We start from the raw sequence: 19,689 nt of genomic DNA on the forward strand, positions 1-19,689 counted from the left end.
AACTTCGTTCGGAGCGAGAAATAATGTTTTGCATTTTTAAAACTTTGTTTAGTAAGGCGGCCTTTTAGATTAAATCGCTTGATATAACTTTTAGCCATTTTAAACGTTTCGTAATTTTAAAACTTATCTTTGCAAATATTTTATTTGAAACAAATCAAACCTTAAAAACAACCTGCATAGGCCTATTGTGAAAATAGTACTTTGAAACAAATCTATAACTGCGTCAAAGAAAACACATGAAAGATTTTAAAATTAATTACTTGTTCTATGTTGATAACTAATAATATTTCTACCCCTAAATCGAAGCAGACAGTCTTTTGCCTTTAATCGCAAACAAAAACACCCTTGAATGGGCCTCAGTTATTCTGTACTACTAGAGACATACGATCTTTCCGCTAGCTGCCAGCACAATAGAGCGCATGAACGCTTTTTTGTTCAGTGTTACTGCGGTGCCATTAGAATTTTCCCCATTTTCTGTAGACAACTTGAAATTTGGGAAAAAAGCTCGGCAAAGATTGTGCATTCACTAAGCGTTAGATTGCATTCAACATAACAGGCTGTCTATCAAGTCTTATCAGCAATCAATTTACTCATCGTTGTCCAATGCTTTACATCTTCTGTATAATGTTTGTCAATTTGAACAGAAAATGCATTTTTTCGCGTTGCCGTCGTTGCCGTGAATGTTTTAGGGCTACATTTCCATTTGACGCAAGGTTTCGCCCGAAATCAAACGGTTTCTCTGGTTTAGGAGCTCTTAAACGTCGCATTTTGACACAACTCGGTGGCTTCATCTTTGAAAAGCTTAATGTTCCTTGCTACACTAAATTTCTGGATCCGTCACGTAGTCTGGGTGACTTTTGTCAAACGTCCATGCAAATTCGCATAACAGACCATTCCAATCACTATGCTATACTTGGTAAGTATTTTTACGTGTGGTCAAACCACTTAGGCTTACTGATGATTAACAGCCGTACGAAATCACTCGGCCAAATGATTTAAACTCGTCTTTTAATTTTGGTTTGAGGCAACGTAGCAGTGTTTTTTTAATTTTTGTGACTTGCGACACACTAAGAAAATCAGAAATTATTCGCGGCACAATCTACAAACAATAATATCGTAACTTAAACATCGCAATAATCTTACGACAAGGCGATTGGTAAATGCCATATTGTTATCAGATAGTTTTTGTTAAGTCTCGTGTGAATCTGCATGCCTATTTATAACTTGATAAATGTTCTAAAGTTACAGAAAATTTAGCCGACAGAGCTTTCGTGGCAAGTATTCGGCGGTACACAGTTTAAGTAACTCTGGTTTATGGTCAACTAGCCTATCTGAAAAACACACAAATCTATTGGGCAAGGATTTGTTTTAAGCGCCGTTTCTAAACTCCAGATCTAATCTATATCGAGAAAATTTTCCGTCTTACTGATCTATCAAGATCGCGCAAAGCATTTGCAATGACCAAACTATCAAAACACAACAAATTATACGTTTTAATTTACAACTATTTTCTGCTAATAGTAGCGGAAACGGTAATTAAAGCGTGCGCTATACGTTGCTGTGCGTAGCGCATACAAAAGTGATATCAATTTTTGTTGACGATTTATAACCACTATCACTCTCAATTCCGTATTACTGATTGCATTAGCCTATAATAGCTGTCGGTTATGTCGTTACTGTCATCTCTCTCGTTGGCTTGTAGCCTATTTTATTCAACGTGCAAGTTTAAAAAAAAATTTTAGCAGGTCAAGCCATCATAAAACAAATCGTTTTAACTATATTATAACATTCTCGACAGAGTATTCATTGAAACAGATGGTTGAATTATAGTTTGCGAGTTTCAAATGCATTTAATTTTAGAAACAGGGAATGACTCATAAACCAACTCAACTGATATCACGTTTAGCTTTGCAAACGATTTATTACAATGGTAATGAATGGCATCAATAGTTTTATTCTTTTCACTAAAATTTCTAGTGACTAGTTTACCTAATAAATAAATGGCGTGGTTTCGGCACCTCCCCAAAATATCTGTTACCATCTTGCTTTACAGCTGTTGAATATTTGAAATGCATTTCTCTACAAGCTATAACCTTTTGCCTTGTATAAATATAGGCTACACGAAACCTTTAAACCAGGGGTTCTTAAACTCTTTTTACCGCGGACCCCTAACATTATTTTTGCTTTGCATGGACCCCGGTCGACAAGAAATGCTCCAAAATGACGTCACAATACAAATAGACTTCATGACTCTGTTATTTCGGTCCGAAAAATGTGAAAGTTAAATGGAGTCTAACTATACATTCAGTACAAAACCGTTCAATTTTTAATTAAAGTGTTTTCTTTTAAAAATTACTTATTTTAAGTATACACTAGTTCTTTAATTAGGCCTTCACGGACCCCCAAAACAAGTTCACCCCAGTTTAAGAGCCCCTGCTTTAAATCCATTTTTCTCCTGTTTTTCCTGCAAAATTTCCTGGAGACTACTCTAATGTAACCAGGGGTAAAAGTAGAATAGTTTTATTTCCAATTTCTCACCGAACGCATGAAAACTTGGGATGACGTCATAAAAATGCCTAATAAAGCATGAAACCGTAAAAATGTTTGGTTTAGCACTCTATGTCCTTTAAAAATACGCAACCAACAGAGGCAAACATATAGTTTTGGGAAATGGCCTTGTGAAGCAGAACGTAGTTTACCAAAACGTCGTTCCTACCGTTCTTAACTTACTTCTCCCACTGAATGTAATGTCTGTTTTAAAACCAGTAATATTAATGGGGTTTTGTAGAAATAAAGTCGATTTGTAGCAACCACACTCCCTGTTTAAACATTAAAAACGCCTACATTTTTGTTAAAAAACAGGATTTGTACAGGAATTATAAGTAATGATGCACTGTACCTATTCAAAGAAAAAAGGTGGTCCTATTTAACGACAAATAGTTTTGTTATGATGGCAAGCTATTGCACAACTACTTTGATCGGAATTAGGTAGCTTTTCAGAATTTTATATGAATTTTTATTTGGACTTGCAACTTTTTGTTATTTAAATGAAACACTTGCGGTCTCTTGAAACTACTTAGCGGTCACCCAAACCAAACCTTAAAAAAAACCTGCATAGGCCTACTGTGAAAATAGTATTTTACAACAAATCTATAACTGCGTCAAAGAAAACACATGAACTACTTTGATCGGAATTAGGTAGCTTTTCAGAATTTTATATAGATAAATACGGCTATCAACAAAGACCATTTAAAGAAGTTGTCGACACCACAAAACCGCTCGAATAAGGTGGCTTTTCATGTCAATTTTATTTATTTAGACAAAGCAATGATAAAAGTATCATTTCCTTTAGTGAACACAATGCGGTCAGAGACGATATGGCAGCGCATTATTAACAATCAAATTTAGACAAATTTCCGTTCTTACATTAAAGAAACAAAAAGAAGCCGCGCATTGGTGTGTCATACACAGGAAAATACAAATAAAAAGGGGGCTTTGCATTTGAATGTATATTCGTCAAAAGGATTACACATTGTTTAATACACATCGACTTTAACCTCCAGCACCGCAATATTCACGACGTTTCGCCGTATTTTCCGAGCCATACGTTTGCATGATTCACAAAGAAAAACGCCCCCAAATCGCATCAGTCGACTTCGGAGCTGATGCCTGGTATTTTCGGTCTTATAAGCTTCAGGTTGATCCTCTGATGCTGGATATTGCTGGCGTCGTGCGAGATCTGTACAACAACCTGGTCGAAAACCTTCAAGAGCACGCCGTTTGCGCTGATCTCACACTGTTCCTCCCTATAGGCAAGATTGCCGCTTCCTGTAACGTTGCCTTCAAAATCGCGGTCGAGGAAAACGGTGCCCTCCAGTCCGTACTTGGGGATGAGCACCTGGACTGCATTCTTGCGCACGTAGATGATAAAGCCTTGCTCGTCGAGCGATTTTCCGCGAAAGAACATCTGCGTGTGGAGTGCTACGGAAGCCCGCTGGGCGTACTGCGCCATGCGGTGCCGAAAGTTGAGGTTGTTGCAGATCTGCTGGATTTCCTGTTTGTTTAGAAGCTCGGAAAAGGTGCTGTCTGCACCGATGCTGGCCGCAAGCAGTCTGTGCACCATGATATCCGAGTATCGGCGAATTGGCGACGTAAAGTGGGTGTAGATCGGCGCAGCCAGGCCGTAGTGCTTCAGGTCCGTTTCCAGCCCGCTGCAGAAGTACACGGCTTGGTACATGCACCGGGTGGCCAGAATGCGCAGTAGGATTGATGTGTAAGGATGCACGTTCTCTCGTGGCTTCTCAGCGTCATCTAGAGATAAAGCAAGCTCGCGCGAAGTGTTGATCTGCAGGTCGATGCCTCTTGTCCTGGCTGCATTGACTAGGACGTCGAAGTTTGACTTTGGAGGCTCTGGATGTCTCCGAAGCACGGCGCAATCGGAAAACTCGTTCTTTATGTGCTCGGCAACGGAACAATTTGCGAGCAGCATGAACTCCTCCACCATTGAATTAGTGTCTCTTAGTTGCTTGGTTTCCAACTCAATGGGATCGTGTGTTTCGCTGTCCACATGAAATCTTACCTCAGGAGAGGACAGGGTTAAGGCTCCTTTCAGTGTTCTTCTGTTCTTTAAAATCTTGGCCAGTTTGTTGAGTCCTCGAAGACCAATGGTAACATCATCGTTCTGTGATTTATCGTCGATGAGCATTTGCGCCTGAGCGTAGGTCATCGAGCCCTTAGAGCGAATAACCGATTTGCAAAAACGCGTGCTGATGATTTCAGCGTTTTTGTTCATTATCCAGATGCAGGAAAAAGCCAGGCGGTCGCCGTCGTCACGGAGCGAACAAAGATTAGACGACAATAACTCGGGAACCATGTCGATTCTTTTGTCACAAAGGTATACAGTTGTTCCCCTGCTTCTAGACTCTAAGTCAAGTGCCGAGCCAGGCCTGATGAAGTGCGTCACGTCAGCAATATGAACCCCAACCTCCACGTTTCCATCTGTCCAGTTGCGGTAATGCAAGCAGTCGTCAATGTCTGTACATCCCGGTGGATCTACACTGCAAATCGGAAGACCTCGGAGATCTTCACGCTTCTTAATTTCCTCTGGAGGAATTTTCCAATCAGGCGAAGGAAGACAGTTGAGAACAGCCTGAGAAAAGGGTTCATGGGCGACATCGTGCTCCAAAAGCAAGACTTCATTTTCAGTATCTTTGTCGCCAATTTCACCAAGGGCCTTTACAAAATGACCCTGGGGGTATTTAGAGTTTTTCGGCCAGAAATCAATTGCGACCACAATTCGCTGACCAATCAAGGTCTTAGCTTGACGAGTTTCGATTCGAACCCTTGGGATTCTTCTCTCTGCTGGAGTAAAAAGGTGCCTGGTCATTTCTGGGCTGCCAAAACTTTCAAGGATTCCACAATACGATCTCCAGCTTCTCTTGATAATTCCAACAACTTTTCCCGTTGGAATGCCATTCTTCTTTTTCTTTCCCTCAGCATTGCTCTCTGAAATCTCTGCACCAGGTTGAACTGCAACATCTAGGATGACGTCACTAGGTGTTGACCATTCTTCTTCAGGCAACATCTCCACGGCAACGATGTCCTCATGAACTGCCCTGTTTAGGTTCATGCGACCTTGAATGAGGATTTCTTTCGCTCCTTCACCTTGAGGAAGAATCTTTCCCTCTAAATAGTTTTCTCGGCTTATATTTAGTTTGCCTTGTTTGTACTTGCCAGACTTTATTCCGATCTGCAATTTTGACAGCTTTAGGTGCTCTGGGTATGATATCGAGCGATCCACTTCAATAGCTCCTTCTGTTTTGGCCAATTTATCTAGCAACTCTGGAAACCCAACTACGTTTTTCACATAGTCTTCAATTGTAAAGGCAGTCAGCCCTTCTTGCTTTGCAAAGTCGCGATTAGCTTTATCGTTGGTCAGTAGAATGGCCTTCTGACCTCTGTCCTCCACAATGTCATCATAGAACTTTGTAGCGACTCGAATCAGTCTGTCATTAAGGTCGTTGCTTGACTCACCAGCTTGCCTTTCACGCCATGTATCTATTGAATGTTCATTGGTAAAGACATAGAATTTCTTGTCTTTGTTTTGGGTAATGGTTCTCAGTCGCTTATAAACAGGAGCAGACCTATGTTTGACTTCTCGCATAACGGTTTGCAAGATCACAACATTTTGCACACAATGATTCTCCAAAATGTCAATCTGGTGTATAACCACGTTAGTGTCGGGTATGATGTAATGTTCACAAGGAATCAAGTCATTCTTTAAACTAGGATGATCTTCCAAATCTGTTCCATTAAGTCCATTGTCAATGTCATCTCGCAGGTAATGTTCTCTGACTATTTTAAGAATTTTGCCAGACCTTGTTTTGACCATTAAAACTTTGGATTTTAACATCTTGAATCCCTTTGTACCTTTAAAATAAAAAAAAAATATATAAAGGCATATATTTTACTAATAAGTTGTAGAAAAGGCAAGAGGTCAATGTTAAAATCTTTATATATTTTACACAAAGTCTATCTTCATGTCTTAGGAAGATCATCTTAAAACCTACAGCAGTTAGGAAGATCATCTTAAAACCTTTTCCTTCAACACATTGGAGGCTATATTGTACAGAATAATATAAATAATTTACAATACCAAATTAAAAAAAGCAAAGTTGAATCATGTGCTTAAAATTATAATAATTTATATTTGAAGGCAAGATAAACTGATATTATTTTTATACTAGCAACTTTATCAATTACTTTTTGGTTGATTGCAAAAAAAAAAGAGTGGTATAAATAAATAGGAAGCTGAGCTGAATGTGATTCACATTTTATATGTTCAATTAATCAAATTTGTTACAACCAACGGTATATAAAAAATCGGTAAATTATATCCGTTGATAAAAACATGTAAAAATGGTTATCGATTGAAATAAGTAATATTATAAAAGGTTATTTAAACATTTTTAATCATGACAATTTTAGATGTTGAATTGTTATATCTTTACTGTGATATTAGAGTTTCTGTGATGTTGAGTTCAACTGATCGTTGGTTAACTTGAACAATTCAAGAAGTTGTTGTTATTACCAACGTTACCGATGCGAAACTAAATGAATGAAAGCAAGCGTCTTAACTACCGTAGAAAAACGATTGTTTAAATTTAAACGTTTGTGCTTGGATAAAACTAAGTGGAAATACCAAAAGATCTTTTCGCATTAGATTAACACTTTGTTTCTGGCACCGCTGTATCCAAATCTATTCTATTGGTGCCAAATCTGCACAAACGTCGGAATCGGGCCTGCTCGGCGTTATTTAATCGCGTCGGCATTGAGCCAAAGTCCCTTTCCTAAGGAGATATTTACACAGCTAATAATAACATTCATTGTAAACTTTAAATAGTAAACGTAAGCATTAGAATTAAAGTACTTCAACTTTCGTTTCACATATTTTCTTTTCGTCTTGGGTTTTCTAAACTTCAGACCCACGTGTGCAATCATGCGTACTACCTTATGGGCGATTAAATTTTAAAACTTTATTTACCTATCGGGGTTAATGAAATATTTAATTTGTTTGTACTTTGTAAGCTCGATTTTGTAGCACAAAACTCTAAGCTTAATATATAGAAATGCACTTCTCTCTAAAACACTATTTCTGAAAATTTTATCACTCAAACAAAATAAATTAACCTTGTACTTTAGGCAACATTAAATAGTAAAATACAATAAGCAAAAACTTTGAAATAAACAAAAGTTCACAATTCAAACGTAGAAAAACTTTCCATAGCAATAAAGAAAATATAAAAAGCCAATAATGAAAGTTCTCCACTGGTTCGAATAATGATGCTTTTAATATATGCTAGAGACACAATATATAGATGCAATAAAATTTAAATGCAAATCGTTTTTAAATCAAACAAGAACAAAATCATGAATTTATTTAAATTCTGACAATAAAAAAGGACCAAAATAAGATCCCTTGTAAGGTTATTTTAGCAATTTATTACAACACTTTAAAATAACTTTATTGTTAAGTTGTATATTTTTCAAATATGTATAGTGAGAATTTGTTGAAATGCAATTTGTAGTTATTTTAAAGTAAAAAAAAAACTCACACATTAGTTGACATGAACATCCATTTAAAACCCTTAAAAAGAAATACATTGGATGACACATTTACAGTGTTAATTGGAAAATTTGTCACCAAACAAATGCTAGTACATATACTTAAAATACAACTGACTAAAACATCTATTAAGAAATTAGTTAGGGCTTCTTTATAACTTTTTGACCCGTCAAAATGTTATTATAAATAAGTCTGTTAAAGAAAAACCTTTGATACTTTTTAGCGGAATAAGCTTCATTGCCATATTTGGTATATATTTGACCTACGTACACATGCATATAATGTTACAAGGGGTGGTATCTGATAGTATTGTAAGCTAGGTAAAGAAAGTTTTCATTAGATATTCATATGACGCATTTATTATGCCCCATGACAAAAAAGAACGCCCAAGATTAATGTGACTACCGCGATACATTTTTCTCCACGATTGGTTGCGTTCCCTAAAAACAAGCCGGAAAGTACTGGAAACAGTATGAAACTTTCCACCGAGACTGCTTTGCATTCTTGTTTTCACAACGTTTATAGGAAAAAATATAGTGCTGCACAATGCACCAATAAGTGCTCCACTGATGAAGTCGTTCACCGAATTATGAACCGTGTTTTCTTCAGCGGTGGGAAGAGCCATTTTTATTGGTTCCCTTAAACTGAAAAAAATCACATTGGACGGTCCGTTTCTTAGCAGCACAGCAGTTATTCCTCTAAAATACTCCTGAACTCCATACTTTCCGTGAATAGATGAGAAGGCGTGGTAACTGTTTTTGAAAGTGTTATGGTGTTTTGGGTCAAGCAGCAAAGTTTGAATTCGCTCGAACGGAATAAGCGTGGCTTCACAAGAACCAGCGACCATTGAAGAAACCAGAGTTGCTGCATATGAGTTCATTTTGAAGTCGTTCACGAGCACATTTTGAGAATGGTTGAACAAACCAAACATTAATGCGATTGAGGTAGTTTTCTGAAACAATGGCGGAATAATTCCTCGGTACAGGTTTACCACTCCTTCACCCCACAATTGCTTGAGGGCTTTAGGCGTCCTAAACCCGTACAACTGCTGCCGGAACATTACTTTGTTGAGCGGAAAAGTTATGATTATGTTGATAACCGATGATCCCGCTCCGCAAATAAAGTGCTTGGATTGGTCAATTTCTGACTGCAGGCTTGCAGAGCCACGAGTCCCAGCAATTGATTTTTTCATTTTGCTGCTAGCTCTGTTAAAATGTTTCCAGAAGTACAATAACAGGTCTCACCCTACTGATCTACAAGCCAATCCATTCTAAAGAAAAAACATTCAGAAATATATTTGACTTAAATTTACCAGGTTTGCTATACGTAATCAAAGTTAAATACAAATTATAAAACAAAACAATTACATTTAATTTGCATAAAACCGGCGTTGCTTTGAGTAAACATTTCATTTAGCACACAGCTTGTGCTTAACAGCTAATCAGCTACTCACTAGATGCAGTTCTTAAAAACAGTTTAGCTAACAATCAGCATATTATTTGATTTAAAAACAGGCAAATGCATATGTCGATGAGTTTGACGTATTGCAAGTATTGTTTTCCTAGCACTGCGCTTGAATGTCATCTGATAGCTAACATAATTTGACTACAAAGTTGCCAGAAGACTATTGTGAAACAAATACGTGACGTACAAATTACGTAAGGTACTGCGATAAACTCGTCTCTACATTTGTCATAACTCTCGGATCGTGACTACGTTATTTTTCATTATTTGAGGCCTAAATCATGACCGGCGTGCAATATAAACAATGCAAAACATCATGATTCATTCTGTAATGGTACAACTGCTGCAAACATATCACCCAAACTCATTGTGTTTTCCAAATTTAGCTATCACTTTAAACAACCCAGTGGAGGGGAAACTAGGACTTTTTAGCCACACGGAGGCGCTGTCGTACATTTTACAAAGGCGTGCCCGAATAAAAAGCCAAACTGCTTGTCATTTTCAACCGCTATGCTCTCTGCTTTCACAGTCTTCCGTGGCCTAGTGTGCAAAAATTAATTTCTGCTATTAGTGATATGACATTAGCTTAAACTTTCACATTATATAGACAATATTTATCTTAGTTTCCGTCTACTCACATCACACATCTTTAACAAGCTTGAACCAATGATACTTAAAGTTATATAGTATCATTGCTTGAACTCAAATACAATTATAGATAATAGTAAGGAGAATACAAGTGTGGGTCAAGGACGTCATATGTAACCAATTTTAGGTGATAAAGATTTGTGTTTCTTGTACAATCGTTGGGCGAAGAAAGATTAAAATACAACCCTAAGTTTATTCATCACAAGTTAGACTTTGAATCAAACAACGACTGTTAGACAAATTTAATTGTGCTGAACACAGCCATAAAATCGCAGCAATATAAACGATTTCTAATAGATTGGATATATAATCCACAAAATGCTTTGGTAAAGACGTGAAGTTCGTGAAAGGTGACATCAAGTTTTTACTCACGCAATAACCAATTGCAATATTCACATATATGTGAGATAAAGTTTTTGTCCGTTATGGGGTAATATACCAACAAATTAAACATGGTCGATAGTGAAACGTGAGGTAACGCACGTTTTCAGCAAGGTAACTACACCCGCAGTCAAACAAAAAATTTGACGAGACCCGCAATGCGTTTCAAGATGGCGACTGGCGACTGGTTTGTCTATTTTGTTTGTGTTCTTCCGCTTTGAAAGAAAGAAGGCAAAAAATGGTTTTGTTAAGTTCATTATAACATATATTTAGTAATTTCAGTTTAAAGCAAATTGTTTTACTAATTCAAAAATATAAAATATTTATGCAAACCGTGTATCTGGCAACTGCTATACGAGTTGTAAATGTTCGGCGGAGCGATATCATATTCGGTAAATTGAACGACATAAAGAAGCTTGCCCAGGCAACTACGTGTTCGTGAGGGAATGTATCGACTTTAAATTTGAAATTTGTGTATATTTTGATAGATTAGCAGCGTAATATTGGGATTTTGCAAAGATGCTGGAAACAATTCGGTAATTTAGTGACTTTAGGTTCGCAAATATGATTGACGACGAATTTTATCCACCGCCTGAATGCCCGGTTTTCGAGCCAACCGAAGAAGAATTCGCTGACCCGCTTGGATATGTCAATAAAATAAGACCGATAGCAGAAAAAGCAGGAATTTGTAAAATCCGTCCACCGCCGGTACGAGAAGTATATTTCCTGCATTTTACGTATTTCTCGCGAATAGCTTTTGTTAGATGGCAGGGAAGCGTTGTCACGTGATTTAAAGGCCCATCTCGACGCCATCTTGTTTGGTTGCAAAACAAAAATTATGGTTATTTATAGGATTGCTTCACTTTATATCACACTATCACAAATTTAATAATTTTACCACAATTTAACATTACTTTTTTATTGAGTGTATTTTACACAGCAATTGTTTGTTTTTAAATTTATTTAAAAATAATTTTGGATAAATTATGTTTTTGAATAATATAGGTTAAATGCATCTCACTTTAAGATCTCTGCGGTAATATTTATTTAAATATTTTTTCTTTATAAATTAAAAAAACCTGTTCATTTCAGCCATATGTTGTATTCTTGCAAAATTTCACCACATAAACAAACAAAGCTAAAAAACATGATAATTCTAAGCATATTTGCAGCAACACAGCAGTTAAATAATGAAAAAAATACAATAAATTCTAAAAAAACAGTCCACACGAGAAGTACTTTAAAATAATTTACAGTAAAACTTCCAGACATAACATGAAATTATTATCAGAAATAAAAAAAAAATGTAATATTATGTTTGTTTACCAAATGAACCACTAATATTTGTTTCACAGCACTGGCAACCACCATTTGCAATTGATGTGGAAAATTTTACATTCACACCCAGAGTGCAACGCATAAATGAACTTGGGGTAAGTTCTCCTAAAAGGTTCAATCATTTCAGAATATTGCCCTTATATTATATTTTTTCCAAACACCACTTTTTAAAACTTGTGAGCTCACATTTGCATTTCAACACATCATCATCCCTTTGCTTAAAAGTAATCCTGATTTGATGAACAAATTCTCTGTTTTTTACTATTATTAAGCTTCAACTTTCCATCAAAGTACAAACTGTAAACCAATTGTTTAAAACAGTATAATGTATAAACTATAAGGTATTTGCTTCATGTATGAATACTATGGCGATTCCAACATTTTCACTCAGTTGTTACACAAAATTAAAAATGAAATCTTTAATTTACTGTCTGAATCATCTGTCATCTTGATTTATTTATGCATTACTAGACCAAAAACTTATATGATTTTTAAAAAAATTTTGAGATTGGTGAAACAATAGTTGGTACTGGTTTAGAATCCTACCAGATTTTTGTCTGAGTTTTTTTATTGCTGACTTTATTTAGGGTTGAGGTGCGAGTTAGCCTTTGGGTTTGTCAAGTGTTAAATATTTGTTCTGCCATATATATTTCTAACTTGCAATATCAATTTTGACAACTCGTTTGTTACTGTTAAAAAAGTGGTAGGATTCTAGACCAGCGCCCATTAGTTTGCCTAAAAGTCAATGTACAATCACTGTTTTTTGTGCCACTTAGATCCACACCAGAATTCGTCTGCAGTTTATAGAGAGTATTGCAAAGTTTTGGGAATTGCAAGGTACCCCTTTCAAACTCCCCCATGTTGGTGGAAAGGCCTTGGATCTGTACGGATTACATGATACGGTCAACAAACTGGGTGGTTTTGTCGAAGTCTGCAAAAACAAGCAGTGGCATCATGTCTGCATGAAAGTTAGTGATTTTTCTACCCTTTGATAGTGAACCTGTTGCTTTAATTTAAACAAACTTGCAGGCTGGTGTTTTCAGATTTCTTTTTGAAACAGAATATCATATAACTTAAAATTATGGTTAGAACTTTACTCATCAGTATTCATGGGCAAAGGGAAATTTGTTAAATGCTATTTCCCCCCAAAACAAATAAACATAACTCCATACCCATGTAACTTGTCCTACTATATATTTCCTGCTATCACAATTGCCTGTATTGTTTTCTTATTTATACAATTTAAATGGATTTTTTTTACTTATGTCCTGGTTTTATTTGCTTAAACTTAGAATTCAGAAAAAAAATCCACCTATTTTGTGCTATTATAATTGCCTATGTTGCTTTTTTAGTTATAAATTTTTTCATTGTTTTTGATGTACTTTAGCTTGGACTCCAGAAAAATTTTGGAACAGTTTTGCGGCAGCATTATGAGCGGATCTTGTATCCATTTGACATTATGAAATCTGGTGTTTTGCTTGAAGTAAGTGATAAAGACGTTTAGTTGCTCTTCAAACAATTAAAAACAATCCAACTTTCGAGTAAATAAAGAAAACAACAAATTAAAAATTCAGTCAAATAGTTTTGAACTTCGATTTTAACTGTCTTGTAATTTTTTTAGGCCTTAGAGAGTGATAAAAAAAGAGAAGACATTTCTTCACATCTTAACTTTTCACAAATGAAGAACAAGAAGAAGACAATGTACAAGGTACAGAACTTAAATGTTTTTCTTTGTTAGTACCTAATTTAACTCTTACATGCTCCATTACTTAAGTTTTCAATGATGCATAAAAACCACAAGCTTAGATTTTTACAATCCCTGCTGTTTGACTAACAACACTTTTTGTTGTTTAAATGTCTAACTAACTGGAAGACCTTAACTTTCTCAATCCTTGTTTTTTTGAGTAATTTAAAGCCTTTGGTTCCCTTTTTTTAGGACCTCATTTTTGAGGTTTAAATGCACAATTAATTCCTAAGACCCCTAGGGCCTAGTACCGTTACATGGCTGCATGCTCTCAAAGTTTTCAATGAAATGTAAAATACCCAACTTTCTTAATCCCTGTTTTTTGATTAATTTAAAGTCTTGGATTTCTTTTTTTGAACAAAACATTGTTTGTGGTTTTAGGGTTCTGGTGTGTCACTGGACAGTCTGGATTTGTTTAATGTACCTCAGCCTACCGAACAAATGAAACAACAAAGAAACAAGCGACGTCCTGTTGACGATCCGCTGGTCGTGGACATCTCAAAAAATAAGGAGCTTGCCAAACTTCAACTGTTTGGAAGTATGTGTTTTCAAAGTTTTTAAACTGAAGTAGCATGCACTGTTGTCTCTCTCAGGCTACATAAAATATATGTCCCTATTTCATGTTTTACATTTAGGAAGGTAACATCATAAACAAGAAGGTATTTTAAAGTTGACATGCTTTTCGGCAGTCCTGTTCAGGGTTTTTTTGCACATTTTTGCACTTGCTAAATTAGAGGGAACACTGGTCAATCGGTTATCCTTTGTCAGGTTAAAGTAAGGATAAAAGTGATTAAAAAATATGAAAAAAAGGTGCAGAGAATAAAAAGTGACCAAAGACTAGTAAAAGTTTGCTATCAGCTGATATTTTGCATCTTATTTGCTAACAGCTTCTGGTCCTAAAAATATCAGACTAAATATTTTTAGTATTCCCACTTTGAAATAACTAGATCAGGGTTTCTTTAACTGGGGTCCATGGACCCCCAGGGGTCTGTCAAATAGTTTTGGGGGTCCATGAAAGCCCAATTAAAATAGTAGTGTATTATCAAGGTACTAAATTTATCAAGGAAAATAGTTGTATTAAAAATAAAACGGTTTTGCACTAAATGCATTAAGACTCTATTTCACTTTCATATCTTTTGAACATCAGATTTATAAAGTCTTTTTGTATTGTGACATAAACATTACTTTTTTAGATGCAGGACCTAAAATGATGGGCCTTGGAGTAACAGCTTCAGATAAGCATAACTTGTCAAGTTATGTGGAACTTCCAGCAATCCCCACCCCTCGAAGCAGCAATGGTGCTGAATCCACCCCTGACCCAAACAATGTAGGTTTTTTTCCTTAAAATAAGAGTGCTTAACATTTAAAACTTTGTACCGCTGTTGAAATGCATTCTACTGATTGTTAAACTGACTATTGTAGTTGAATGTGAAACATGAATGTTTTTTTTATTATTTAGGTTGTGATCAAAACTGAACCTCCTGATATGGTCAAAGAAGAAAACAACAATGTTGAAAAGACTTTACCAAAACAGGTAAAACCTTCTACTATTCTTTTTCTCATTTACATTTTTTCTGTAAATGCTAAAATAAGAAAACTTTTTATTTGAGATATCCAGAACATGTGCAGCCTAGGTTATGCATTAAGAAAGTCCATGAATTTATTTCCTATATATAACTGTGTGGCAACTCCTTATTACTGGCATTACCAAATCGGGTTTGCTTTTTATGCTTATAATTAGAGATAGACCGATACATCGGTTTACCGATAATATCTGCCGATATTTGGCTTTTACCGATATATATTGGTATTGTGTAAATGTAGGCGGATACTTTGGCCGATATTTGGGATTTGGGGATTTAGCATCATTCCAAGTGAATATGCAAAATGATAGTTTAATAATTAATAAAGGTATATAAACTAAAACATTATTTGGATTTAATTTTTAATAAATTAAGTTTTGAACATTTCCCGGGTATATAGTAAATCGGTATCGGTATCGGTATCGGGTAGCGTTTGACAAAATTGTAAAAAGTCGGGTATCGGTATTGGTTCAAAAAATTGATATCGGTCGATCCTTACATATAATTGTTTCTTACCAGGAGTCGGCCTCCAACATTGAGATCAAATCTGAAATGAAGCCGCAAATCAAGGCTGATACACCAAAAAGAAAAATAAGAACTAGAAACAAGGGAATGGATCAGATCCCTTATTCAATGGTGAGTCATAATGCAAACAAAAAACTGTTTTCATTAAAATCTACACTTGCAATTTTATTTATGCAGTTTATATTTTGTTTGTAGGCTTAGCAGTGGTCAACTTAGGCATTTCTTTGAATCTCTCATATAAGTTAATATTGTGAATGATGTTTTATGACCTTATGCTAGATTTTAACATAAAAGTTTTGCTTCTTTACACCTTTTGGACAACTGACTGGTTATATGAAACAATACAAAACTGCCGATATTTTAGTATGAAAAATAAGATATAATTTTGCCTGTACAAACAACTCACCCATTTTCGATCAAAAAAATTGGATTTTCGTATTTCACCATGTTATTATGCAAAATAATACATTAATAATAATTAATAAAGGTATATAAACTAAAACGTTATTTGGATTTTATTTTTCGATTCATTCAAGTTTTGAACATTTCCCAGGTATAAAAAAAATCGGTATCAGTATCGAGTTGACAAAATTGTAGAAAATCGGGTATCGGTATCATCCAAAAAAAGTGATATTGGTCGATCTCTTAATGCTACATCTAACAATTTGGCTGCATTTAAAAAATACCCAGCATCTTTATTTGTGTGTGTAGCTTGACAGTATGGATAACTGCAAGATCTGCAGCAAAGACAACAACGACTCCATGTTGTTGCTCTGTGACGGCTGCGATGACAGCTACCACACATTTTGTCTTATTCCACCACTGCTCAATGTTCCAACTGGGGACTGGAGGTGTCCAAAATGCATCGCAAAGGTACAATAATTAAATCTTTATAATTAAACATCTTTTTAAATAGCCGTTTTTCTACTTTGACCTGATGAAACACGGTTTTGCGAAAGCTTGTCGAGAATTTAATAGAATTTGTCTTTATACAGTGCCACCTGACTCCTCTATAATTAAACAAGTTTATCAAATCTATGTATTTACTGCGTTCTTTAATAACCCTTTTTTAACCTGTCCTACAGATTTTTAACTTTTAATTTAATTTACCAGAAGTTCTGTTTTGCTTTTCATTGATTCAAGTCAATTGTTGAACTTTAAAACAAATTTTTTAATATAAACTACTACATAGGGTTATTGCTATCGCATGTTAATCTCATGTGGTGTTTTTAAAGGAATGCAACAAAAAGGCTCAGGCGTACGGTTTCGAGCAGGCCCGAAAACAATACACCTTGCAAAGTTTTGGTGAAATGGCCGACGGTTTCAAGTCGGACTACTTCAACAAACCGGTAAGGAAGATGTTATGCGACAGTCTTTGCTGTCGTATATATATAAATCAGTTTGTACTATTTTGTTTCCAAATTATTAAAACATACGTGTATTTTTTTTACTATGTTAATCTCCCAGGTCCACATGGTTCCCACCGAGTCCGTAGAACGCGAGTTCTGGAGGTTGGTTGGATCCCTAGAGGAAGATCTGACCGTGGAATACGGAGCTGACATTCACGTGATCGAACATGGCAGTGGTTTTCCTCGAATGTGTGATGCAGAAAACAGGAATCTCTCGTCGGAGGAAGAGGTTTGGGTGAATGCAATTTTTTACGATATTTGTTTGTTATATTTTTGTTTTTGTTAACTGCAGCCAAAATAGAATTCTGTTTTAGAGATAGACTAATATATCCGTTTACTGATAATTTTGGCCGAAATTTGGCTTCTACCGATATATCAGTCATTGCTAAATGTATATATAATCTAATTTTTCCTGTAGAACAAACAACTTACCTATTTTTTGATAAAAAAATTTGGGTTGTAGCATCACACCAAGCTAATATGCAAAATAATAGTTTAATAATTAATAAAGGCATATAAACTAAACATTATTGGGATTTTATTTTCAATTTATTAAAGTTTTGAACATTTCCCAGGTATATCTACAAAAATATCTGTAGCGGTATTGGGTATCGGTTGACAAAATTGTAAAAAAATCGGGCCATCGGTATCAATCTAAAAAAGTGCTATCGGTCGATCTCTGTTTAGTTTATTACTGTTATATATATAACTTTCTTGTATAAGCATCTGTTTGTATTAGTGTTTTTTGATGTAGATTTGTTTTGCACTTGTATAACCTTATTGTGTGTTGTCACTAATTTGACTTTACAACAGCGTTATATTTTAGTTATCTGACTATGATAAAAAATGTACTGGTAAATTAAGAACAACCTTAAAAGACTAAGTGTCCCCAATTATCACCTGGCAACTGAATTTCAAATAACAGACTTTTCCAATAATATTTTTTTTTTGCTCTAAACATTTCTTCTCTTCTTTATAAAATACCATGAACATAAAAGTTTGTGCTAATATTTGGGTAATGAATGCATTCATTAACGTTGGTGTTCACTCTGAGTTTGTTATTCTGTGAAAAGAGATTTTGAGATGCAATCGTTGCAGGAATATGCCAACAGTCCGTGGAATCTAAACAATCTTCCCGTTCAAGAACAGTCGCTACTTCGTTCAGTGTCTGGAGATATTTCTGGAATGAAGGTAGAGTTGCCGAAAAATCATTTTTTAGAACAGCAGAGTACTATGTTTTTTAAGGATCTTTTAGGTAATATGAAGACTCAAAAGATTAAAAAGTTTAGTTGTTCCAAAACTTTTGCTATAATGCGTCTTTTGTAATATGCTTCCTCAAAATACGATCAAGTTTGGTTGGATTCAGCTTGAATGCTATTTATTGTGTAGTGGTTTAAAAAAAACGTACAGAAGCCACACTATAAAATTTACATTGTTTGTGGTGTGAGTCAAAAGACATAAATAATTTGTATGGCCATTAACTCTTTGCCGCTAAGTTTGTCTGGTAGGGTGTAACTAGGGTTTAAAGGATTCCCCACAATAGGAGTAACAATGATACGACCTGTGTGAAAGTGGCATCTATTCTGTTGGCATGGTATAAAAGTTTAAAGCCATGTTTTACAGCAGATGGTTTAAAAACGATTGTGACAATTTAACATGCAACCAAAGTGCAATGTTGTGTGATGTTTTTAAAATTTCTATATACATATGTATAATAATTCAAAAGAATAATCGGCTACTCTCTTAATTGTAATTGTAAAGAAACGCACTTTCGGTGTCATTCACCCCTAAGAAGGCAATTTGATTAGGTTGCCCAAACGTTGGTTAGCAACTATTACCAGAGTAACTGTTTTTTAAGATTGTTATTCTGCCTGGTAGCAACAGTTTATATACATATGTATGTGGGGTTGTTTTACTTTCACCATAGAAAGTTATTGATTGCTTACTTAATTGACACAGATCCCCTGGGTTTATGTTGGAATGTGCTTCTCTGCTTTCTGTTGGCATATTGAAGACCATTGGACGTATTCCATCAACTATCTGCACTGGGGTGAACCAAAAACATGGTAAAATAAATTATTTATTGCTACCTATTGTAATCTGTGTTTAGCAAAGTGTCATTAAGGCTAAGTTAAATCATTGAAGTGTTTCTTTTAAACATGTGGTTGGAGGTTGTAGTAAGACGTAGTACGAAGCCCATACAATAGTAGGTATTATTTTGAAACATGATGTTGAAAATGAATATGGAGTTATTCGAAATTTAAAAAAATGATACCTACTTCTGTATGGGCTTTGATATTCTTTCTAAGTCATAAATGTTTCTGTTTGCTAATTACCTGGGTAATTAGTCCCAAAGGGGTAATTTGGCGATTTTCGGGTTGCAATTTTGACAATGATGAGGGATTCTGTCTTTGATTAAGCATTTGAGTAGTGTTAAGCTTGCCAAAGTTTTATTTTTTCTTGATTTATAAA

At 35.3% G+C, this 19,689-nt stretch overlaps 3 protein-coding genes across 3 annotated transcripts in view; 1 reads left to right on the plus strand and 2 right to left on the minus strand.

Annotated features, from left to right (window-relative positions):
- Window positions 1-3,312: 3,312 nt before the first annotated feature.
- On the minus strand, window positions 3,313-6,418 carry LOC146145809 (exosome complex exonuclease RRP44-like). The gene has a single exon (XM_083389514.1). The coding sequence runs from the start codon at window positions 6,410-6,412 to the stop codon at window positions 3,647-3,649; it is 2,766 nt and encodes a 921-aa protein (XP_083245640.1). The 5' UTR covers window positions 6,413-6,418; the 3' UTR covers window positions 3,313-3,646.
- A 1,408-nt stretch (window positions 6,419-7,826) lies between these two features.
- On the minus strand, window positions 7,827-9,381 carry LOC146145810 (mitochondrial nicotinamide adenine dinucleotide transporter SLC25A51-like). The gene has a single exon (XM_083389960.1). The coding sequence runs from the start codon at window positions 9,315-9,317 to the stop codon at window positions 8,442-8,444; it is 876 nt and encodes a 291-aa protein (XP_083246086.1). The 5' UTR covers window positions 9,318-9,381; the 3' UTR covers window positions 7,827-8,441.
- Window positions 9,382-11,067: 1,686 nt separating this feature from the next.
- LOC146145811 (lysine-specific demethylase 5A-like) overlaps window positions 11,068-19,689 on the plus strand; it is a 30,771-nt gene continuing 22,149 nt past the window's right edge. The window contains 14 exon segments of the mRNA XM_083389956.1: window positions 11,068-11,326; window positions 11,974-12,051; window positions 12,733-12,924; window positions 13,344-13,439; window positions 13,578-13,664; window positions 14,082-14,238; window positions 14,894-15,027; window positions 15,160-15,234; window positions 15,803-15,919; window positions 16,520-16,681; window positions 17,044-17,157; window positions 17,276-17,524; window positions 18,301-18,408; window positions 19,177-19,283. Coding sequence (XP_083246082.1) covers window positions 11,183-11,326; window positions 11,974-12,051; window positions 12,733-12,924; window positions 13,344-13,439; window positions 13,578-13,664; window positions 14,082-14,238; window positions 14,894-15,027; window positions 15,160-15,234; window positions 15,803-15,919; window positions 16,520-16,681; window positions 17,044-17,157; window positions 17,276-17,524; window positions 18,301-18,408; window positions 19,177-19,283 — 1,820 coding nt within the window. The 5' untranslated portion in view covers window positions 11,068-11,182.

Source organism: Ascidiella aspersa, chromosome 5, assembly GCF_963924565.1.
Source record: "Ascidiella aspersa chromosome 5, kaAscAspe10.2, whole genome shotgun sequence".
NCBI lineage: Eukaryota > Metazoa > Chordata > Ascidiacea > Phlebobranchia > Ascidiidae > Ascidiella > Ascidiella aspersa.